At 41.1% G+C, this 25,259-nt stretch overlaps 1 protein-coding gene across 1 annotated transcript in view; it reads right to left on the reverse strand.

Annotated features, from left to right (window-relative positions):
• Positions 1 to 25,259, reverse strand: part of PIK3C2G (phosphatidylinositol-4-phosphate 3-kinase catalytic subunit type 2 gamma) — a 276,099-nt gene that overhangs the window by 13,943 nt on the left and 236,897 nt on the right. The window contains exon 31 of the mRNA XM_048827594.2: positions 4,097 to 4,222. Coding sequence (XP_048683551.2) covers positions 4,097 to 4,222 — 126 coding nt within the window. The remainder of the gene's footprint in view (positions 1 to 4,096; positions 4,223 to 25,259) is intronic.

Genomic DNA, 25,259 nt, shown 5'->3' on the forward strand with positions numbered 1-25,259 from the left:
GCGTTGAGCCATCCCTGCTGGGAAATCTAAGTTCTTCAGGCTTAATCCCTTTTGACCCCTTAGCTACCTCTTGCAGCTCTTTACATAGACGAGGAGACTGGGACTTTTTTGAATGATACCTCTTTATTCCTTTCCCTGTTTCATCAGCCTATTCTTCCTACTGTACATCTGTTTTCTCCATATTCTTTGTCCTCATCCTCTCTTTAAAGCACCTTTCTAAACCAAGATTATGTTGTTTTTAATGCAAAAAAGTACAAAATGCAAAAGCAGCAGCAAAAAACCTGTGCCTGCTAACAGTGACTCCAAAACAGGCAGTCTGTTTTACTTAGTGTCACGTACCTTCCAGACCTTCATATTTTCAGTCTCATACATGAGTAAAAAACAAAACAAAAATAAGGCTTATAATTTTCTGCAGGCAGTCACACAAAGTGCAAAACTAAAATCAAATATACCCAGGAGAGCCACATTTCAGAATTTTCTCCGCCTCCAACACAGAGCAAAAATACAATTTCCTTCCAGCCCTTTGGCTTAAATAAAAGCTTGTGGATTCTTACAAAAAGAGCTACTATATTACTTTATTCAGCTTCCTGGACAGTAACTAACTTAATAGAAGGCTGACTTGTGTTTTTAGTTGTTTTTTCCAGTTCCCTGAGGCTCACAAAACTATAATCCCTACTTTTGCCTCTGTCCATTACCTACAGACATGGAAAATGCATGCAGCCTGGCATCACATGGGGTGGTATAATCACAGGGATTGCTAAACAGTGTAAGGAACTTCAGGTTTGAACCATAGCTTCCCATCGGGGTCAACTCAATTCTTTGTGAACTAGACTGAGTACCATGTGCTTCACTGTGCATATAGGTCTTTCAGATGAGATCTTAAAATCTGGAGGTCTTGTCTCAGTTGATGTTAAAGTTTCCATGACACTTTTCTTGAAACCAGAAGTTTTCTCCAGTGTCCTTGGCCAAAATTAACACTCCTCCCACTGAGTACTGGTGGCTTGCTGCTCTCTCTCACAAATATGGCAGCATTTTAGTGGTACTGGAGGTATATGGTGTATAGAATATTTGGGAAATCTTTCATGATGATGGGTGTTAAATATATGTAAGACGGTTTTAATTTAGAGAAACAATCTCAGTGTGATGATTTGGGGAATTTGTCTATGTACACCTTATAAACTGATGTTACGAAGTTATGAAATTGTTGTATCATTGAATGCCTGTTATGTGGTGGTAGAGTCCACCATTTGCTCACAGGGACTGTAGCTCTGTTGTCCCTGGTCTCTGCCAGACCAGAAACAACAGAGAGTTATAAACTGTGCTGTGACTGAACAATGGGTTTGCAAAGGTAATTGCCTGAATGGGGAAAACAGTTTGACCAAGTTGCTCCCCAGAGGGCTGGTGAATTGGAGAGTGGAAAATCATCATCAGCAGAACAAATAAACCAGGTGTTGGCAGAGAAACATAAATTCAAGTAAGTCAGATAGACACAGGAAGCGTTGGGCAGGAGAGCGGGGCATGTTTTGTAGTAGGGGAGTCCTGTTTAACTATGGGAGCAGACAAGATCAGAAAAAGCTGACTGGCCTAGAGAGGGGAGAGAGACTCTGATTCTGAAGAGAAGCTGTGGGCTTCAGGAGCAGGATCCTGGATACAACACTGGACTTTGCCAAAGCTCAAAGCATTCCCCAGAGTGTTGAGGAAACTGATCATGGAAATGCACATAGGTGTGTTTATTATTTTGTCTAGATATGTATATTTCTCATGCTGCTAAGTAAAGAGTAAATCGTGCTTAGATTCCTGTGAAAAACTTGCGTATCTGTTTCCTTTCAATGTCATGTGTCCCTGAAGGGTCAAACTGTAAACCTAGAACAGCCACATGGCTTGAGTTCTGGGAGATGGTGTGTTTAGGCTACAGACAGACTTTGAGGGGTCAGCACTAATCCCAGAGGTGAGGCAGTTGGACTGAGGAGTCCCAGCTGTCTGGAGAGGGTGCTACAGAGGATCTGTACGACAAGAGTGTGTATAGAAACCCCACCCGGGCACAGTGTCTGGATTCTGTTCAGACTCAGGAGGCTCAATGCACATGTGCCTAATGAGGTAGAGCTTGGTGAGTGTCCAGGCAGAAAGGGAGCGTGTGTGTGTGTGTGTGACATCCCCCCCCAAGCAACTCCATTCCACTGTAACTTTAATTGCTAAAAGGATAGATATAAACACAACAGATACATAAAGTCTAATTTCATTTAATTCTGCTGTTGGTGCTCTAGGGCGCCAACTTCTAGCTGTTTCAGCCATGAGCATAAATACCATTTGCTGAAGCCTGCTTACAATATGAATTGAAAATGTACAGTGTAACTAACTTAAGGAACAGACCAATTCGAGATACTTAATAGACAATTACTATGTAGCATTGTCTAAAATTAAAAACCACAGGACTGGGAAATCGGAAAACAGGGCTTCTAATCCCAGCTACCTAACTTGCCTTGTGTCTGTGCGCAAATCAATTTAACTTTGTCATGCCTCATTTTCCTTATCTGTACAAAGGGGCAGGGTACCATGCCTAACAAGGGTGTTTTGAAGCTTAATCAAGTAGTGTGTGTAACATGCTAAGTATCACTACCAAGGCCCTAAAGCCCATTGCTTCCTTAAATACGTTAACTGTTTGAATTCCCCCTTCAATTTCAACAGAGTCTAGTGTATGTCATTTCCTGTCCAGTAGTGCTGCTCTGGGCAGCTGTATGGTTGCTTCTTTTCACCCCAGAGGTGGCTGTATTTCAAAGGTGAATGAAGTGATTACACAGGTCTGTAAATTGCCAATAATTTGGCTTAAAAAGAGGCTAAGTCATTTATTATTTATGTAATTATTTAGTCCAGTATCATCTTTGCGCATCTTTTGACATTTTGTAGGGGCAGCAGTGCCGCCTTCTGCTCCACCATGCCCTGTTGGTACTGCCATTAGATTGTCCACGAGTGCTTATTGTCCCTGCTTATATTGCAGCTACCATCTATATCTGGAGGGCATTCCACTACTTACGACCTGTGGATGCCCTTGGCGGCCCATGATACTGCCCCTGGGAAAGTGACCCAGAACTGAGTTTGAGAGACATGGACAACATATCACCCGATATCAGGAAACGTGATCATATGTGCTGTCTTTAATCTGTTTGCAGAGTCAAATGCTAGGATAAGATTCCTAATACTGAAATGCTTATTTGTTGTTGGACATCTGGCTTTCAAAGAATGCTTATAATAACTCAGCTGCATTGGTCTAGGCAACTTGATTGTACTGCTGACTCAAGAATACCCAAGGCTATACGTTAGGGTCAGTTAAAGCAAGACACCTGCTCTCATGGTGACCAGTCCAAAGGGTGTAAAGATAAACCAAAGTCACACTTGAAAGCGTGTCAGGCCTACCCCAGTAACTGGGAAGCAACAGTCCATGACAGAGCAAGGTGGCAGCAGATTTGCCATGTTGCCGTTAACCGCTTTGAAACAAGGCACATCAACACCTTACGTGAAAAACACAAACAGCAAAAAGCAAGGACACAACAGCCTGCAATGGTCTTGCACAATCTTGTCTGTCCCACATGCAGTCATGCTTGCCGTTCTTGCATCAGTCTGATCTCACATGTGTGTGTTCATTTATTGTGTTCACGGAACCCTCGTAGATCAATACCAATGCAAGACTCCATCCATCCTGTTATTTAGTATAGTGAAAGCTAGTTCAGTGTCTGTTTTGTGTAGGTATGTTAGAATTATTCAATTCATTAATATTGTATTGTTTAAAGTGACAGGTACAAATGTGAATAAAGCATTAAACAATAGATAATGGGCTTTTGTAGTCTAACATGGAACTATAATTAAAGTAGAAGATTGAACAGTTTTAGTTAGCCAACTATTTTCCTAATGAGAGAGACATAAGGAAACTGTTGTATCACTGAGAACTGGAAGCAAAATGGAAGACCATCAGTGTTTACACTTCACCTTTGGATATGTCCCCATTTCTTGATTGTACCAGTTATTGCAACTCTCAAAGCTCTATTGCTATTTCAGGAAAGGATTTGGACAAGAAATGCTGGAAGAAAAATGTAACACTCACAATTTCATTGTAAGTAGGGTCAGTGCTTTTTGGAACTGCTTTCGTTTTCCTTCTGCTGACTTCATCAGGATCCGGTAAAAGATAAAATTCAGCATGTGCAGTTGGGACAGAGCCATCTGGGAGATGCTGTAGAACAAAAGGGTTATAAATATGAATGTCTGTGTTTCTAGCAAGGAAAACAAATAGAGAGGGACCAAATTAAATCTCGACTTAAAGCAGACATGAGGAGACTTATTACACTGACAAAGTTTTATTGGTATAAAATGGAGTACTAACCACTGTAAACAGCAGAAATACATAGAATTCAACCACATATTGTGTTGGGGAAAGTAAACGAAAAAATAAAAACAAAATAAAATTCTCCAGATTTAATACTTTTAGTGGAAGAATCCTTAAGCATCAATCCACTTTAACTTGTGTGAAACTGGTATGCAATGGAGCCCTTACATTCTTCAAAGCAGTGCACAGAAACTGGAGTTTAGCCAGACATCTCCTATTGACTTTAACCCATAAAAAATGAGCCACTTCCAATGTTGATATGGGGACAATTGATTGTTTTTAAGGGTGTTTCATAGAGGATGCTAGCACAGAAGATCCAGGAGCATTTTCAGCTACAATACGGGCAGGAAGGGATACTTATATAAAGTCTGACCCATGCCCCACCTCCACACAGCTGGGAACTCTCTTTATCCCCCCCATTAACACTACACATATTGACTACTGGGCCAGGAATCAGCAAGGACAGGAAGAGAAAAGGCCAAATGAGAGGAAATGGCTGTGGAGATCCACCAGTAGTTTCCTTCTTGATATGTGGATAGAGACAGCCAGAAATTTGGCCCTTAGAAAAGGAGATGGAGATTGCAGAGAGTTATGGTTAGTTATCTGGGAGAGGGTCTGTGTAGGGATCATTAGTTGTGAGAAGAGATGAATGTACTTGTTCTCAGTGACCTATGAATATAGGAACCAAATCAGGTCAGTGATCCATCCCGCTCAGTATCCTGTCTCTGATGCCCCTACTGGATGTTTTACAGGAAGATGCAAACCATCCATAAGTGAGCAATTGTGGAATAGGGGGAAGTTTCTTCCGAGTCAGTTAGTGTTGGCTTATGCTTGTGCATAGCAGTGCCTGTATTCCTCACTAAGGATCTCCCAAACCAGGGGCCATCAAAATGCTGACAACACAACATGCAATTAGACAGCACAACATGTAACATACCATCATAGATGTTTTACAAAATGTCAGCAATCTTGAAGGTGTTTTTAGGCTTTTAGAAAGAAAGCGTACTGGCCAGTTTGCAAGCACCAGAAGGAAGTGGGCATTCATGGACAGAAAGTGAAGTGAAACTCCATGTAAACTAACAAATAAAAGAATTTTCTGAGTGGATGGGCTCCGCGTGTCATTTTGGCTGCACAATCATATCTATATTCCTCACTTCAGCTTCACTTGACCCATGACAAAGCAGTTGCTCAGATTTGGATAATTCACAGTATGGGACCAGAAATGTTAGCTTTTCCTGCAGGAACAACATATCTTTGAACTGGAGATGCTACAGGCATCCCAGCAATAACTAACATCTGTGTAGAAGAGAAGATGCACAGATGCATGTGTGAGTGTGTTGATATAACAATTAGCGGATGGCACAAAGACTTCTTTTTTTTGTTACTTGAAGTGATCTCTCACAGTATACGATTTGGTCCAACCATACAGCTTAATGTGACTATGACTAATGTTATTACTGCTTACATAGCACACTGCTGGCATTATACAAATCATCTACAGCTCCTCCCCCACTCCTTCTTTCCCCACCTAGAGTTTAGGGCAGAAGTGAAAAAGACGACAGTCAATTTTAAATACATAAGGAATTTAGATAGGCAGGATGCAAATTATGCAAATAGGAACTTTACTAGGGCATTGAGGCAAACAGACAATTTTATAGGACACAGCACTGCATTGTTAAATTAACACAGTATTAGGAGTCATACAATCCATTGAAAAGCCCCTCTCCAAGGCTTTTGGACCTAGAGTGACCAGATGTCCTGATTTTACAGGGACAGTCCCAATTTTTGGGTCTTTTTCTTATATAGGCTCCCATTATCCCCCACCCCGTCCCGATTTTTCACATTTGCTGTCTGGTCACCCTATTTGGACCTGTCATCATATATTAAAAATCCAATCATACTAGCACCTGCAAAAGTAAACTCAGCAGTCTCCCCCAAACTGTGCAGGAACAAACCAATCTAGCATTAAACATCAGTCCAAGGTGCACAGATCCTCCCCTTCACCAGCCCCTTTCCTCTGCTAGGAAAAAGAGATGAGCTTTTCAGCATGCCCTGAAGGGTCAGCATAGTTCAGACCAAAAGGGAGAGTGGATTCCAAAATTCAGGGTCCCTCATGGAGAATGCTGTGACCGCAGCTCCCTCTCTTTTCAACTGGGAAGAGGGGGTCCAGCTCAAGTCAAAAGCAGCATCTTCTATCCCACCCAGAGTCAGCATTCATAGAGCGCACGTGTCACATGTTCATGGAGAAAAACTCCGTAGTCAGTAAGTGAGGTATCATGTTCTGCAGTAGCTTCAGCTGCTGAGTTGATATAAGTAGAATTGGGTGAATAACTGAGTTTTTGGTTCAGCCTACAAACTGAAAAGTCAGGGAAAATACTTGGTGTGAGAAAGAGAAAGCATTCCCTTTTTACAACTCTTAGCCCAGTGGTTAGGGCATGTGCCTGGAATATGCAAGACCCAGATTCAAATCCCCACTCAGGAGAAGAGACTTGAATGGAAACCTCCCCAGTACCAAATAAGTGCCCTAACCACCAGGCTGTAGGCTATCAATCTCGCTGTTGAAACAGTTCCACGAAGTATAGGTTACACTGCTCTCAAATCTTTCCTCTTGAATGTACTTAAATATTCATTGGGCCAAAGAGAGAATGATCTATAGTCTATTGATTAAGGAAGTCACCTGTGTGGTAGGAGATGTGAATTCATTTCTTCTCTCTGCCTGATTCAGAGGAGGGATTTGAATTCACATCTGCCACCTCCCAGGTGAACACCTTAATCACCAGGCAGATCTCCAGCTGGTGGGGGCAACCTGGCCCACAATGTAGCAGTACGATCTGGACCCAGATTATGCCAGGGGCCTTTGAAAGGGACTCACGTACACAAGAGCGGGTTGGTAGAGGTAAGCTGCGTTGGAGTTTTGATGGAGCAATGAATAACAGTAATCAGGATAGGCAACTTTAACATCCCCAAACAGCTATATTTAGGAGTGACTGGTCCACATAATTTACTGTAGTTGCCTTTGAAAAATATGATATTCAGACATGGGTTTATTTAGGAAACACATAACTTACTACAGAAGCATGAATCTGAAGAACAGACAACCCTGAATGACAAACAGGTCAAAACTAATGCTAACACATTTGAGATGAGATCTCAATATTCATTTTGTACCTAATTGGTGAATCCTTATAAAATCTCTGTTGCATGAGGTATCTGGGACGGCTTTTCTCAATTTGCACAGTAGCTCAGCATTGCCTTGTGAAGAACCCGTTTCACTGGGGGATTTCCTGAGACAAGGCATGCAATCAGACCTGATGAGGCCACAAAAGAGGCTTTAGTTTCTTCATTCAAAAGCATTATTGTCAGACACACCATCCCAGGAACAACTGGGAAATTTTGTCAATTTGGGAATCTCAGTGTGAAACCAAGGGTGGGATTAACACAGCAGAACTATCAAGAAATCTTTGTGAAGTGACTGTCTTGGCTCAATTGAGCACTTATCTGAATAAGGGAAAAAAGGAGAACACACAAGGAAATATTACTTTCCTAAGAATGATGCTCTCCACTGCTAGCTTTCATGACATTGCATCGAGTGACAAACAGTCTGATTCTCCTCTGACTTTGTCCTGATTCAGGATACACCAGTGTAACTTCATCACTGGTGTTACATAAAGTTCAAGTAAATAAGAGGAATGTCATTGCTGGTCTCAGTTACTCCTATGTACATCTGTTGTGAAAATCTAGTATAAACATGGGATAAGATTTTCAAAAGCACAAGGAATACAACTGGATGTGTTTTATGGAGGTCGCACTGGATTAGGAATAAAGAAAAGGAGGACTTGTTGCACCTTAGAGAGTAACAAATTTATTTGAGCATAAGCTTTCGTGAGTTACAGCTCACTTCATCTGTTACTCTGAAACCTGGATTAGGAATAGTGGATCCAGAATGTCATTTACCCTTTATAAAATTTCCATCATCCTTTTTGTTGTTTTAGGAGAAACTGACATATCAAAAGAAGGTTGGTGGCTATTTTCAGGATTCTGCTTATTTTGGAACTTGCTGTGGTGTATAAACTAGCTGGAATTTTTTGATGTATGTAGACATTTTGGGTCAATTTCTTCAACACATTGCCCATCTCACAGTCAAACAGTCTGATCACTGTGTCAAATAACTGAGCAGTAGTAGCTTATCTGTCTGAGGAAAGAAGCACAAGTCGTCAGCTTGGAAATTCTGCTCTAAAGCTTTTGCTATTAGCAGATCAAAATGCCTGGTTTCTGTCCAGAGTCCAGGCTGTGGAAAGAGCTACAGTATGCCTGCGGGATATTTGGTTCCACATATTAACTGTTTGGTGCAGTCTTCATAGCTTGACTTTGCAAGAAAGCACAACACAAAAACCATGGCTTTGGGCCAAATTCGGCTCCAGTTTAAATCTGGAGTAACTTCATTAACCCATTTTCAGACATGACTTAGGCATTTAGGAGCCTAACTTTCAATGATAGTTCACAGGTCTCTTTTGAAAATGGGCCTTAGGTACTTTTGAAAATGTTATCTGTTACCTTTAGTGAAGTTACTCCAGTTTTAAATTAGAGCGAAATGTGGACCAAAGCCTTGGGTTTTCTGTTGTGTTTGCTTACAGAAAAATTCAAAAGCTACAAAGACTGGTTAATATATGGAACCAAATTCCCAGCATATATGCTATTGCTCTTTTCATAGCCTGGTCTATGAACAGAAACCAGGCATTTTGATCTGCTTATAGCCAAAGTTTAGTGCTGGATTTAAAAGCTGACTTCTTGTGCTTCCTTCTTCATACAGATAAACTACTATTATTCAGTTATTTGACAAAGTGACCTGACTGACCCTGAGATGGCCAATGTACTGAAGAAATTGACCAAAAAGTTCTGCATACACTGAAAAAATTCCAACTAGTTTATATATCACAGGAAGCTCTAAAATAAGCAGAATCCTGAAAATAGTCACCATTTTGATATGTCAGTATTTCCTAAAACCACAAAGGGGATGATGGAAATGTTATAAAGGGATAGTAAACAACATTCTGGATCCACTACTCCTAATCCACTGGAGCCTTCATAGGCACCAAACACTTCCAGTTTGATTTTTAATGTTGTGTGTCTTCATAGCAGTTGCTAAAATGACATGCACTGGTGCAAAGTTGCTGATAGGGAAGATGATAATGGAGCAACAGTGTAAGAAACATTACCATACAAGGCACAATCTAAGATTCAGAATTGCAAGAACATTCAAGTTTTGTGCAGAGAAAGTTGGTAAACTCTGGGTGCCAGTCAATAGAAAGAGGCACTTCTTTTCATATCCCTAATTTAGTATTAAAAATGTGGCTCACAGAATATACCCTCTGTAGCAAAGTTCCATAATTCATTCCACGTTAGATTTCCAAAACCGAAAGTGGTATTTGATATGTACTTACAGAAATCCACCTAGACAGGTTATGGATTTGTGTAATTCAATATTAAATACACTAGTTATATTTTGGGAAAAGAGAGAAGAAATGAAATTTTCTACAAAAATTACATTTTGTTAGCCGCTCATTTCCCCTTCCTGACTACCTAACTCTCCTTTATGATGGAATTTTCTTTGACACTAAGAAAGCCAAAAGGGTTACTTCTAAATCTGGCATATTTAAAGCACTGAAATTCAGCCTGACAGCATGACTCCCGAGTCTCTTTAGCATGGGAGTCTGAAGGGAAATGTTTTGAAAGTAACAGTTAGATATTTTGTGGAAATTTTATCTTTGTTAGCACCTCTTCCCAAATGAAATATTTCCTTCTGGCAGTCATTCCTCAAAGCTCACTCTCTTTCACTTTTTTGGCCCTGGCCTAAAAGCTGCTGATGCTCCAGCTCCTGGCATTCCTGATGCCTTCCATCCCTGGATGAAACACTCTGGTAGCTCCTGAACTTTGTCTGGGTTTATCTGCTGTTCTTTTTCCAGAAAAGGCTCCATCTCGCATTTTTCAATCTTTAAAAAAAAAAAATCACAGATAACTTCCATTCACAACCACTGCCTTCCCTCCTCTATAAATAACTTCCTTTCTTCTGCTTTCCATCCCTGGTAAAAATATCTGGACATCTTCAAGTCTCAACTGCCTTCTTCCCTTCATAAATGAAAGATCCTTATGGCTCCTCCTGTCTCCCACTTCCAGCTACTGCCTTCTACCACTCTCAGACAAAACTCCCCAGCAGATCCCACTCCCACCTGTGGTTCATCTTCACATTCTCCCACAGAGACACACACTCCCCTTCCTCTCCTGAGCATTAAAATTTTTAATAATGAAAGAATGACAACTAAATATTAAGCATGTTAAAATAAAATTATGGCTAATAGATACACAAAGTTTTCACAGCCCCGTAACAACATAGTTGTATTCTAAATGCAGACATGAAAGAGACTTGATTATAACCCATGAACAGAGGAAAAGGAAAATCCACTGAGGAAATCAGTCACAACACCCAAGTCATCAGAAAAAATAGTATCTGAATCCTGATTAAATTAAATCCTAGTGATAAATGCAGAGGCTCCATCAAAAGAATTAAATACACAGGCCATTTCATTTTTCTTAGCCCTGGTCTACACTAGGACTTTAGGTCGAATTTAGCAGCGTTAAATCGATATAAACCTGCACCAGTCCACACGATGAAGCCCTTTTTTTCAACTTAAAGGACCCTTAAAATCAATTTCCTTACTCCACCCCTGACAAGTGGATTAGCGCTTAAATCGGCCTTGACGGGTCAAATTTGGGGTACTGTGGACACAATTCGACGGTATTGGCCTCTGGGAGCTATCCCAGAGTGCTCCATTGTGACTGCTCTGGACAGCACTCTCAACTCAGATGCACTGGCCAGGTAGACAGGAAAAGAGCCGCGAACTTTTGAATCTCATTTCCTCAAGAAAAAAGGTGCGAAACGATTGTCTGCTGCTGCTTTCACGGAGGGAGGGAGGGAACGGGGGCCTGATGATATGTACCCAGAACCACCCGAGACAATGTTTTAGCCCCATCAGGCATTGGGATCTCAACCCAGAATTCCAATGGGCAGCGGAGACTGCGGGAACTGTGGGATAGCTACCCACAGTGCAACATTCCAGAAGTCGACGCTTGCCTCGGTACTGTGGAAGCACTCCGCCGAGTTAATGCACTTAATGCACTTAGAGCATTTTCTGTGGGGACACACACACTCGAATATATAAAAACGATTTCTAAAAAACCGACTTCTATAAATTCGACCTAATTTCGTAGTGTAGACATACTTAGTAACAAAGTACAGTTTATATGCAACTTAACTTAGTGTTCCTGGGAAAAGTTAAAGCCTGCCTCCATAAAATGCAGCTTAACAACAAATATTCCTTCACTTTTGAAAAGATAGCATCGTCTGAGATAATTCTAAATTTAGAGCCCTAAAAAAAGAAAATCAGTACCTCAACAGCAGTATTAAAAAACAAGAAGTTCCTTCAAGAAATGGATTAATAAGGCTTATAGACCAGGAGGATAAAATGATACCAGAGCTGTGCAAACTAGAAGTTGTGTTCTTATTTAATAAGGATCCTCCAGGCCCATGATATGATTATTTTTTCAGATTTGTACATCTCAGTGCACTATGTGCCTCCCTCTCCTCTCTGCCACTAAATTTTCTCTTTTCCTGTGAATTTAAAATCATGGTACAGTAAATATACTTAGCAAAATAAATGATAAAATCATTTCAAATTATGTAATTGAAATATTTGAAAGAAAATCACCTTTAAAGTAACTACTATAGTAAAGGATAATTAGAATAATAATCCATTATATTTTCATGGTGGATCTTAGAGCATAAAGTAAACATTTGTTAAGGTACTAACCAAAACAATGGTTGCTGACTGCACAAAATGAAGTATTTTCTCACTAACTGCTTCTTTCTTCTATAAAACTTTAAACACATGTCACTGTTTTCTCTTTGTTCCCCAAAATCATTTAACCCTTTTGTTTTCTTTTCTGCCTGTAAATTTCTTTCCCTCCTCCTAGTGATTACTAGCAACTTAATTGCTTTTTTCCCCTTTCATGAATAAAAAAAGAAGGCACCCACGGTGATGGAGGTCAGTGGCACAGACATTTTCACTTGCTTGAGTAGCACAGGGAGTGGGGAATGTGAGTCCCAAAGGAGAGCAGGAAAACTATGATATCGCTGTTGTTTCGGGGTTGCATGACTGAGAGATGAGGGCTGGCTTGATTCAGCATTGGAATTCTGAAAGCAATTCTCTTAGCAGATATACATTCTTCTTTGGAAAATTGGTGGTTGGGATGGTGGTGGGAGAGCAAAACTCCCGTTGCCTTTGTATTCCAACCCAAGGATGGTGACAGAGACTGTGAAATGCTCAGGGAGATTAGAGAAGCTATTAAAATAAAAAACTCAATAATAATGGGGGATTTCAACTATCCACATACTGACTGGGTATGTCACTTCAGGACAGGATGAAGAATAAAGTTCCTTGACACCTTAAATGGCTTCTTCTTGGAGCGGCTAGTCCTGGAACCCACAAGAGGAGAGGCAATTCTTGATTTAGTCCTAAGTGGAGCACAGCATCTGGTCCAAGAGGTGAATATAGCTGGACCACTTGGTAATAGTGACCACAATATAATTACATTTAACATCCCTGTGGTGGGGAAAACACCACAGCAGCCCAACACTGTAGCATTTAATTTCAGAACGGGGAACTACACAAAAATGAGGAAGCTAGTTAAACAGAAATTAAAAGGTACAGCACAAGAAGTGAAATCTCTGCAAGCTGCATGGAAATTTTTAAAGACACCATAATAGAGGCTCAACTTAAATGTATACCCCAAATTAAAAAAACACAGTAAGACAACCAAAAAAGTGCCACTGTGGCTAAACAACAAAGTAATAGAAGCAATGAGAGGCAAAAAAGCATCCTTTAAAAAGCGGAAGTTAAACCCTCGCGAGGAAAATAGAAAGGAGCATAAACTCTGGCAAATGAAATGGAAAAATATAATTAGGAAGGCCAAAAAAGAATGTGAAGAACAGCTAGCCAAAGACTCAAAAAGTAATAGCAATTTTTTTAAAGCACATCAGAAGCAGGAAGCCTGCTAAACAACCAGTGGGGCCACTGGACGATCAAGACGCTAAAGGAGCTCTCAAAGATGATAAGGCCATTGCGGAGAAACTACATGAATTCTGTGCATCGGTCTTCATGGCTGAGGATGTGAGGGAGATTCCCAAACCTGAGCCATTTTTTTTTGCTGACAAATCTGAAGAACTGTCCCAGACTGAGGTGTCATTAGAGGTGGTTTTGGAAAAAAATGATAAACAAAACAGTAATAAGTCACCAGGACCAAATGGTATTCACCCAAGAGTTCTGAAGGAACTCAAATGAGAAATTGCAGAACTACTAATTGTAGTCTATAACCTATCATTTAAATCAGCTTCTGTACCAAATGACTGGAGGATAGCTAATGCAACACCGGTTTTAAAAAATGACTCCAGAGGTGATCCTGGCAATTACAGGCTGGTAAGCCTGACTTCAGTACCGGGCAAACTGGTTGAAACTATAGTAAAGAACAAAATTGTCAGACACATAGATGAACATAATTTGTTGGGGAAGAGTCAGCATGGTTTCTGTGAAGGGATCTACTCACTACTCACCAATCCACTAGAATTCTTTGAGGGGGGTCTTAAAGCATGTGGGCAAGAGGGATCCCGTGGATATAGTGTACTTAGATTTTCAAAAAGCCTTTGACTAGGTCCCTCACCAAAGGCTCTTAAGCAAAGTAAGCTGTCATGGGATAAGAGGGAAGGTCCTCTCATGGATTGGTAACTGATTAAAAGATAGGAAACAAAGAGTAGGAATAAATGGTCAGTTTTCAGAATGGAGAGAGGTAAATAGTGGTGTCCCCCAGGGGTCTGTACTGAGCCCAGTCCTATTCAACATATTCATAAATGATCTGGAAAAGGGGTAAACAGTGAGATGGCAAAATTTGCAGATTATACAAAACTACTCAAGATAGTTAAGTCCCAGGCAGACTGCAAAGAGCTACAAAAGGATCTCTCAGAACTGGGTGACTGTAACAAAATGCCAGATGAAATTCAATGTTGATAAATGCAAAGTAATGTACATTGGAAAACATAATCCCAACTATACATATACAATGATGGGGTCTAAATTTGCTGTTACCACTCAAGAAAGAGCTCTTGGAGTCATTGTGGATAGTTCTCTGAAAACATCCACTCAATGTGCAGCGGCAGTCAAAAAAGCGAACAGAATGTTGGGAATCATTAAGAAAGGGATACATAATAAGACAGAAAATATCATATTGCCTGTATATAAATCCATGGTATGCCCATATCTTGAATACTGCATGCAGATGTGGTCACTCCATCTCAAAAAAGATATATTGGAATTGGAAATGGTTCAGAAAAGGGCAACAAAAATTATTAGGGATATGGAACGGCTGCTGTAAGAGCAGAGATTAATAAGACTGGGACTTTTCAGCTTGGAAAAGAGACGACTAAGGGGAGATATGATAGAGGTTTATAAAATCATGACTCGTGTGGATAAAGTAAATAAGGAAGTGTTATTTACTCCTTCTCATAACACAAGAACTAGGGGTCACTGAATTAAATTATTAGGCAACAGATTTAAAACAAACAAAAGTATTTTTTTCACACAACGCACAACCTGTGGAACTCCTTGCCAGAGGATGTTGTGAAGGCAAAGACTATAACAGGGTTCAAAAAAGAATTAGATATGTTTATGGAAGATTGGTCCATCAATGGCTATTAGCCAGGATGGGCAGGGATGGTGGTCCTAGCCTCTCTTTGCCAGAAGCTGGGAATGGGTGACAGGGGACAGATCACTTCATGATTACCTGTTCTGTTCATTCCCTCTGGGGCACCTGGCATTGGCCACTGTTGGAAGACAGGATACTGGGCTAGATGGACCTTTGGTCTGACCCAGTGTGGCTGTTCTTATGTTCTTAATGGGTTAATGGGATGAACTGATGACTTTATCAGAGGGGAAGATCCTAATCCTTGGTCTTGATGTGGGGAGTAGGATGAGGGTGAAGACTCAAGGGTTTGGTGGACAGTTCTCTAAAATTTTTGTTTTAGAAGCCTGTGAAGAAGGTAATCTGCTTTTCCCCATACCATGTATTATTGTTATGCAGTGCGATATTCATTTACCACTCAGAACAGTGTCCAGTTTCCAGAGCTCGAGAGTCTATGAGGCTCATTGAGGTAGATTTTGTCTAGATTGGAGTATTAGTCTACAGTATGTACATGTGTGAGCGTGCACACACCTACAGATTCTATTATTCCCTCTTCCTTGAACAGAACATAATGAAAGAAAAAACATCAAAGAAAACAATGCTGTTTCACATTTCTTTTCAGCTCACAGAAGATTTACACTGTCACTGACCATCAGATGTAGTAAGAGAAAATCAGTTTCTGAGAACAGAAAACACTTACAAATGCTACTGTTTTATTTCTGTCTTTTGGTCACATAGATATTCTTTTTTTCCCCATGTCTGAGCACAGATGGAAAATGCATGTAAAAACACAACACAAGAAGCAGCAGCAGGAGCTTTATTTGAGCCTTTAACCGACCTTCTAGTTGTGGTAATTAATAAATTAGTACATCAGTCCATAGCTACCTTGTTCAAACTAGTTTTAAATGTCTCAAACTATGGGGATTACTTCACTTTGTTTGATAGTCTGCTCCACAACCTGATACCACTCACTATGAGTAAGCATTCTGTGAGATGAGGCCCAAAGTTTCTTTTCTATAATTACATCTGACCACTGCTAGTTATGCCCTATTTAACACCCTGAATAATTCCTCTCAATCCCGACTGTTTGCTGCCTTCAAAGTATTTGCAAACTTTTGTGCCCATTTGTCAATTTTTAACCAAGCAAAATTTAGCTACTATAATCACTCCTCATAAATCAGTCCCTGTAGGCCTACTGATCATTGACTTTGAATTCCCTCCAGTGTTTCAGCATCTTTCTGCTAATGTAGTACTTAGATCTAGAGCTAATTGGAAAAAAAAATTGTCCAAATGTTTTCTCAAGAGACAATATTTAAAAACAAGTGCATTTCAACAAAAATTGCCAGGAAAAATATTTGTAAATGAAAAAATTGATTTTTGAAAAAAAATTGTTTTGGATTTCCAAATTTCAAGTTTCTGTTTTGAATTTTATGGAGTTTTATTTTTATATTATTTCATGACTAGTCATGTCAGATGAAAAAAATGAATATATTTGGACTGAGGTTGAGATGAAAATAGGAGACAGACTTGTTGAAAGTCTCTGGGTAAGGATAAAAGGGGTAAAAAACATGGGTGATGTCATGGTAGGGGTCTACTACAGACCACCTAACCAGGAAGAAGAGGGGGATGAGGCTTTTTTTAACACCATTAACAAAATCACCTAAAGCACAGGACTTGGTGAGATGTGGGACTTCAACTACAGACATCTGTTGTGAAAATAACACATCAGGCACAAATTATTCAACAAGTTCTTGGAATGTATTGGAGACAATTTTTTATTTCAGAAGGTGGAGAAAGCAACTAGAGGATATGCTGTTCTAGATTTGAGTTTGACAAATAGGGAGGAACTGGTTCAGAATTTGAAAGTGGAAGGCAGCTTGGGTGAAAGTGATCATGAAATGGTAGACTTCATGATTCTAAGGAATGGTAGGAAGGAGAACAGCAAAATAAAGACAATGGATTTCAAGAAGGCAGACGTTGGAAAACTCAGGGAGTTGGTAGGTAAGAACCCATGGGAAGCAAGTCTAAGGGGAAAAACAATTGAAGATAGTTGGCAGATTTCCCAAGAGACATTATTAAGGGCACAAGAGCAAATTATCCCACTGCGTAGGAAAAATTGGGTTTGTTTAGTCTGGAAAAGAGAAGACTGAAAGGGGACATGATAACAGTTTTCAACTACATAAAAAGTTGTTAGGAGGAGGAGGGAGAAAAAATGATCTTGGTAACCTGTGAGGCTAGGACAAGAAGCAATGGGCTTAAATTGCAGGAAGGGAGGTTTAGGGTGGACATTAGGAAAAAATTCCTAACTGTCAGAGTGGTTAAGCACTGGAATAAATTGCCTAGGGAGGTTGTGGAATCTCCATCACTGGAAATTTTTAAGAGCAGGTTAGAAAAAACACCTGTCTGGGATGGTCTAGATAATACTTAGTCCTGCCATGAGTGCAGGGGACTAGACTAGATGACCTCTCGAGGTCCCTTCCAGTCCTATGATACCGTCAAAACATTCTATTTTTTATTTTATTATATACTTTACCTTTTTAAATATTTAAGGGCAGCTTCTACTTAGTACTGATCGAAACATCTTCTTTTCTAAATAAAACAGTTTGACACTTGAGTTCATTACAAAAGAGTTCCAAGTTATATTGTTATCAATATTTCTGCATCCCATTAATGTGTGTGCTTGGGATCAATATTTCCCATGTGTAGTAATGGGAAAGTAATCGTTTGTCCAACTGCTTGCATGAGTTTCTGTCTAGATAGCTTTAGATATCTCGGTATTACTGTTCAGTCTATACTAATACTTTTGTTTTTCTAATTTAGTACCAACTGCAAATTTCGTCTCAGGGTCTTTTCTCTCCTCTGCACAATGATCAATAATATTAAGTGGAACTCATTGAATACGTTATTCAACAAATGTTATTCAGTGAATGATTTATTCAAAATAGCATTCAAATAATAAAGCTAGGCCCGTACTGCCCGAAATATTTGATAAGACATTTGTTAATAACAGTACAATTAACTGAATGATACATTTGTCAATACCTCTGACCAGCTCTATTAAATAAATTGGGACCTAACACCAACCTCTGAGGTGCCACAATAGATGACCTTCTCCTCAACTTGAAACATTGCTGATCAGCATTTTCCTTTGTTGATAGCCCTTCAGCCAATTTTCAGTCCAAAGAAAAGTGCTCTTATCCAAGCTCATTTTAAAGTGAAAGCATCCTCTAACCCACCATTCTGAAAAAAGTCAATTTCTCTGTAAATGTGCACCAGAGCAGGAATATTATTTTCATGTGTCTTGGCTTTTGTCCTATGTTACCCTGGCAATCTTGAGAAAACCACAGTTGGAACTATTGTATCTCCTCCTTCCAAACTACTGGTCTCATTCTGCCACCAACACTTATCTCTCTACAAGGCTTTTGTTCAGCTCTAAAATTTCCCTCCCCCCACTCATTTCTTTGGGCATTTTACCATTCTGCCTCCTATACATGGTACTCCCTCCCCTATTCCAGTTGGCCAATCCACCACATTATTTTCATTCAAGTGCCTCTGTGATGAAAAATGGGAGATAATAGGCATAAAATATTATAGATAGGTGACCCTCTGCTTGCTTGCTTGTTGCTGGGTTTCTTGTTAAAGAATAACTAAGGTTGAAATCCGTCTTTGGCGGCTTGGGTCTGTGTGACGGGGCGTCTGCCCCACACTGGCCCTGAAAGGGTTAAAACCCAGCCTGAAGGGCTGCAAGGAAACGGCCAATTAGGGCAGTGGCTGCAGCCAATAGAGTGGCTAGAGCAGGGGAGTTTGCTGCAGGAAGCCCAAGGGAGGGGACTGGCTTCCTAGAGGGCTGCAGAGACTAGCACCGGGAACAGGGCTGTGAGGACTTGCAGGTCCGAGGCCCTGGGAAGGGGGTGAAGGAGCCAGAGGCAGGAACCGAAGGTGCTGGGCTGCAGGGAAGTGGCCCAGGGAATTGAGACAGACTGGAGGAGAAAGAAAGGAGGGGAAGCGGGAAGCTGTTGTCTACAGGATCCCTGGGCTGGGACCTAGAGTAGTGGCTGGGCCTGGGTTCCCCCCCACTCGCCTCTGAAGAAGCGGCCAGGCTGTGGACTGCCAAGATGCTGCGAGGAGCTGCCAGACTGTTGCAGAAGGAGTCTCCCGAGAAGTGCGGAACCCGGATTGCGACACGTCCAGAGGGCTGTGCCATGAAGCAGAGGCAGTGAGACTGGAACTGCAGTGGGTCTGCAGGTGGAGAGGAGGATGGGAGAGCCAACAGCACTGGAGGGTGCACCTGCTGACCAGAGCTAATTCCCGAAACAGCCAGCAGGCGGTGCCAGTGTGGTGAGTGACCCTGTGACAGTCTGCAAGAACTAAAATGGTTTAGCTATCCTAATCACTGGTGCTTAACAAACAATACAAGTGTCAAGGCCTTTGATGTTTTGTCTCTGTACAAACTGGGCAGATCACCCCTCCCATGGCAAGGGGAGCATCATCTGGACACAGAGAACAAAGAGGCTTGCCTGGTTTTAAAGACACTCTCTGAAGCCCAGGGAAGAGAGAGAGGCAGGCTCTACAGAGAAACGTTCGCAGCTCCTGAAGGGAAGTCTATAGCCGTAGACCTTCAATCCATCTTCTTGGTCTTCTAGTTTTGTTTATCAGTAAGTTAGTTACAGGCTCGTGATGAGGAAGCATGGTTGGTAAACTGGGGACTGTAACCTAGCGACCCATTTGAAGTGTCAGGATTCCACTTGGAGAGATTTATAGGTGCTGCCCTGTCCCTTGAAAGCCTGAGTTAGGGGCCAAAGGTCCAGCAAACCCAAGAACCATGACAGCCTCTCTCCCAGGAGATCCGGAAGAAGTGAGTAGATAGTTTGGAAAAAAGGTGGAAAGAAAAGTAAAAATGAACCCCAAAATTCCCCTGACCATTAAGTCATTCTCTCTAGTTTCTACTGTGCATGCCATCTTTTGTTTCTATCTTTTAGGCCCCAATCCTGTAATCAGCTCCATCCATGCAGGATTGGGGCTCAGACTATAACCCCTTCAGAGACAAGAACTGTATTTTTCTTTTGGTCCTGCCACTTATTATATTATTATTAATAAAGTGTGAACATCAAAATGACAGGGAGGTAAAGGATAAGAGCTGACTGCGATGGGACAGACAAGACGGAATTTTCACCCCCTGCCCACATATCCATTTAGTGCCCCCTCATTGACTTCAGTGGGCTTTTAGATCAGGTCCTTACTGCATTGCACCTGGGAACTTTTACATGGTTTAAATTGCATATAATTGTGGTTTAAGGAAGGTTTAGTGCTCTCCTTCCTTCCTAAACCAGTTCATCCATCATTTCTCCTACCCTTCTCTTGCAGTGATTGCTCTGGGTATGGATGGTATAGGGCAGGAGTGCAAAGAGGATGTCCAGGTGAGCCTAAATTGATTTCTAATCTGTCAACCCACACATCACGCTTCACAGCACCATTAATCATTGGCAGTGGAAAAGCCAAAGTCAAATAAGGACTCAAGTCTAGCTGCTTATTAGACTATTGTCCCTGGGAAAACCAGGGCATATCTGGAAGAAGTGCCGGTCAATAGGCAGCATTCTTTTCTGTGAATCACCACTGAGCTAATGCTCCCATATCATGCTAGGATACTCTGTTCATGGGGGAGAAGGGGGAAGGAAAATATCAAACAAATCTTTTCTGAACTTCTGAAATGGGTTGGTTCAGCTGGCACAAATCTCTGCACATGTACAGGTAGATTGAGCAATGAGGCAGTTGTTAGGTTAATTCCTGGTTCCTGGCTATCCCACCAGCTCTGTGCAAATCCATGCTTCAGGACTTACTGTCTTCCCCTACATGTAAGATCTGTTCTGGGGCAGAAATTCGAGAAATCCCTCTCTGCCTGGATATGGATTTATTAGCATTGACTTAAACTTTTCATGTTCACAATCTACCTGGGGACAATTTTGTTTTCATTTATGTTTTAAGATAGACAGGTAAATGGTGGGAAGGGAGTTTGGCAGGCAGGGACTCTTCCCCACCAATGTCTAGAATAAACTAAGGATGGAAGGAAGTTCTGGAGCGAACTAAGGATGGATGGTGTCTTTTGTAGTTGGAGCCTGGAGAAAAGTCTGAGAAGCTTTCCCCACTCTCCCTCATGTCTGGTTGGGAAGTGCATCCAGTAGCCTACATGTGCATCTGGTTTAGTTGTCATGGGGCAAATGCACAGGGCAGAAGCATTAATGTATTTGCAGCTGCTGGAGCTCCCTGCACTTGCATGGAGGTCTCTTCCAACAGCAGGCAGGGTTGTTAGCACAGGACTACCAGATAGAGAGGTGCAGCCTGACTTACCTGGGAAACTTAGTCAAATCCCCACACTGGACATTTGATTCCTTTCCACTTCGGTGTCAGTTTCCAGAGTCCAATTTGGTGCATTTTCATGATAATGTTTAGATTAATTTAGCCATGAAGACTTCCCTTAGCATTATCTTACCCACCTTGTCCCTCTGAGTATTAATAACAGTTACACAGCTACAACTGTATGTGCTGGGCTTTAAAGATTCTTCCCCCTCCCCCAGTGCCAGGTCTGTCTTTCAGTGTTTACAGAGCACCCTTTCTCTCCATACTTTCTCCCTATCCCACACCCCCTTATCCCTTTCTCCCTATCCCGCACCCTCCCCCAGTGCCAGGTTCCTCTCTTGGCTTTCTGAGTCTTGTTTCTTTCTTCCTCCACACAGTGGCTGCCAGGTTTCTATTTATTCTGCTCCCTTAGCAGATAAGTTCCTGCCCTTTGCTGGCAAGTCCTTTCAGATGCCAGACCAAACTTTCCTCTCCCTGAACTCTATGGGGAGGTCTACACTATGGGGGAAAGTCGATATAAGCTACGCAATTTGAGTTACGCTAGTAGCGTAACTCAAGTTGACATAGCTTAGATCTACTTACCGCAGGGTCCACACTATGCGATGTCGACGGGAGACTCTCTCCTGTCAACTCCCCTTACTCTTCTCGTTCCGGTGGAGTACCGGAGTTGACGGGAGAGTCATCTGCGGTTGATTTAGCGGGTCTTCAGTAGACCCGCTAAATCGACCCCTGGTGGATTGATCGTTGCAACGTTGATCCACCGGTAAGTGGAGACAAGCCCTATGTCTCCCTCTCCAGTGTCAGGGACTCTGTCAGTTGTTGCCATGCTGCCCCTCTGTCTCTGCTGCCCTACCCTCTCTCTGAGGCAATCTCTATCTTTCTCCCTCACTCTGAACCCCACTACTCTCCAATCCCCTTCTCTAGTTTTCTTCCCTCTGCCAAGGTTTACATCTTTGTTTATAGCCTTCCAACTTCACTGCATCTCTGCACTAATATGGTATCACCAAGTCTAAGCATTCAAATATCACGAGTCAGGGCCCAAAAAATCATTATTGGTTTACAAAATCATGAGATTTCAAAAATAAAATATTTTGACTCTTCATGGGTCTTCTGGCTTTCACACCCTTAGGGGTCTTGTTTTCAAGCTTTTCTTGGCTACCATGAGGGCTATAAACTTATTTTTTTAATTAATGAAAGCTGAGAATCTGGTGTATTCACATGATACTAGGGATTCAAGAAAAACACTACTGATCATGAGACTTTCAATAAAATCATGAGAGTTGGTAGTGCTGTTAAATACGTCATTCAACACTACTTTAACAGAAATTCTCTCTCTTTGTTTACCCATAGTATTTAATCTGAAATGTGCACAAGCCTTCGCAACTAATTCTACCACTGTCTGCATGCATTGCTACTCAAATTGTCTTATTAGTCAAGTTGTTGGGGAAGATGCAGGAATCCCCTTGGTGAAACTATGGCCTGGATAAAGCAGGAGGTTAGCAGAGATTAATGTTCCCTTCTAGCCTTAAAATCTATTAAGCAAGTTCATGCAGTACTTATTCTTCAAAGTATATTTCAATAGACTGTTTTCAGGCAGGACTTTAAGAACTTCTTTCACTGATAATTGAAATATTTCCTGTTTTAGGGAGAAACAGGTGATTCTTGAAGAAGACCTAAGATCAGAGATTAGACATCAGATACATGCTTTTATTTCTCCAACCTTCTTTCTAGGTATTACAAACAGTGGGTAAATAATGCACCATGGACTGAAATTATATAGTTATAGAGCTGTTGAGCCCAACCTCTGCTAACAAAGCCAGCCTTCCACAAACTAGACTAACTGCACCTGAAAACACTTCTCTGCTTTCTCCTGTGCCACCCCATATGCCTCGGAGAAGCTCCTTGTAAAAATCTGCAAAGCTACTACATTGTCCTCCTTAAATCCCACCTCTGCCATGAAGCCTACACAACACTTGACAATGGCTATAAACACAGTAGTTTCACAGGTACCTTGTTCTTCCACAACCCGTTTGTTTTCCTCCTCCTGTTGTCTCTCATCATATAGTTAGACTATAAGCTCTTTGGGGCAGGACTCCCTTGTTTATTTTGTGTGTGTACAGGATCTAGCACAATGTGGCCCTGATCCCTGAATGAAGCGTCTAGGATCTACCACAATACAAATAATAATTAACGTTTCCTTCAGTAATTCAAATTCATCAACAAACTCCAGTGAGTTCAATGAAGTTACACCAAGAATAAACTTGGCCCAATACAGTTATTTAAACATTCAAAAGCATCACATACACTGTTTTAAAGGATAAAATAAAGGGGGATGGGGGAAACCAGTAAAAAATTATTTACTGTAAATTTTGAAATAAACAAGGTGGCAAATTAATTTTCTGTACAGATGAACCACTAAAAATATTGTAATTAGTAAGACACTGAAAAAGACTGAATAGACCTGAAATGGATTTAATACATGTTGAATAAAATATAAACTTGGAATACTTTTTAATCCTTGTTCAACCCCAAAAGAGGCAGGCAGACAGATTGATCTAGGGGATTGGATGGCTGAAGAGATTACTAACAGGATAAAGAACTTCTTCTCGGTCACTAGTCTGAAGTCAGCCCAGAATAGTGGTGTTCCAAAGTAGTTACCTTGTCACAACTGTTTGGTAATTTACATTAAATGAGTATGATGAACACAAGCGTTCACATTAAAAAAAAAGAAAGAAAAAAAGGCCAAGATTTCCAAAAATAGTTGCCTAAAGTTTGTCTCTGAAATCTATAGTGGGTGTCTAGTTTTTGACCATGCTGAGCAACCAGCAGCTCCTACTGAAGTGGGTGCTTTGTACTTGTATAAGCTTACTTATTCAGATACCAAAAAATGGATTCAGGAGCTCAACTTTAGCCACCTACTTTGAAAAATCTTGACCACAGTTGACACACTTATGGGCAATGGACTGAACCAAACCCTTGGTCCAGGAACACTTGAGTATGGCTGCTCAGGCCCATCTAAGGTCTAATTTAAACAGAACTTTGTACAGTTACAAGGGCCAGGACATTTTAAGTTAATTATACATTAAAAAGCCTAAGCATTTGAAAGTATGGACACACAGAGTTAAGCCACCTCTCATAGTCTTAAAGCTGCCCCTGTACATCTGCAAACCATCCATGCAAATTCACCAGAAAAACTTACACTTATAAATCGCATACTACCACTATACTTTCCCACATCTGACACATACAAATATGCATCCTACACAACCACAGATTTATAAGATGTACCACCTAACCAACCACAGATTTATAACACACACACATATATCATGGAGACTCTCAGCATAAGTACAGTGGAAAAAATACAATACACACAGTAACACTAAGAGCATAATGTTCTAACCAAAATTCCCTCCACAAGCTTCACCAGCTACTCAGCCTGAAGAAGATGCTCCCCTCCCCAAAAGGCCTTATACTGTACCCCGAAGGTAAAAACCATGGGCTCTATCTGAATAGCATCTTCTACAGTCTAGGATGTTCATATAAATAGGACTCATCAGCAGATGTATCCCGTGCAATCTCAACTCTCAGGATGGTGCATGGAAAGAGAGACAGTCTCTCAGGACCCAAATATTTTAGGACTTTATCGATCAAAATGAATACACTGAATTGCAAATCAGAAGCCTGGGGAGTCTACAGAGAATAGTTGGGGATATGTAGGCTTCACATGACTGATACAGCCAAC

Source organism: Caretta caretta, chromosome 1 (genome assembly GCF_965140235.1).
Source record: "Caretta caretta isolate rCarCar2 chromosome 1, rCarCar1.hap1, whole genome shotgun sequence".
In the NCBI taxonomy this organism is placed as follows: domain Eukaryota; kingdom Metazoa; phylum Chordata; order Testudines; family Cheloniidae; genus Caretta; species Caretta caretta.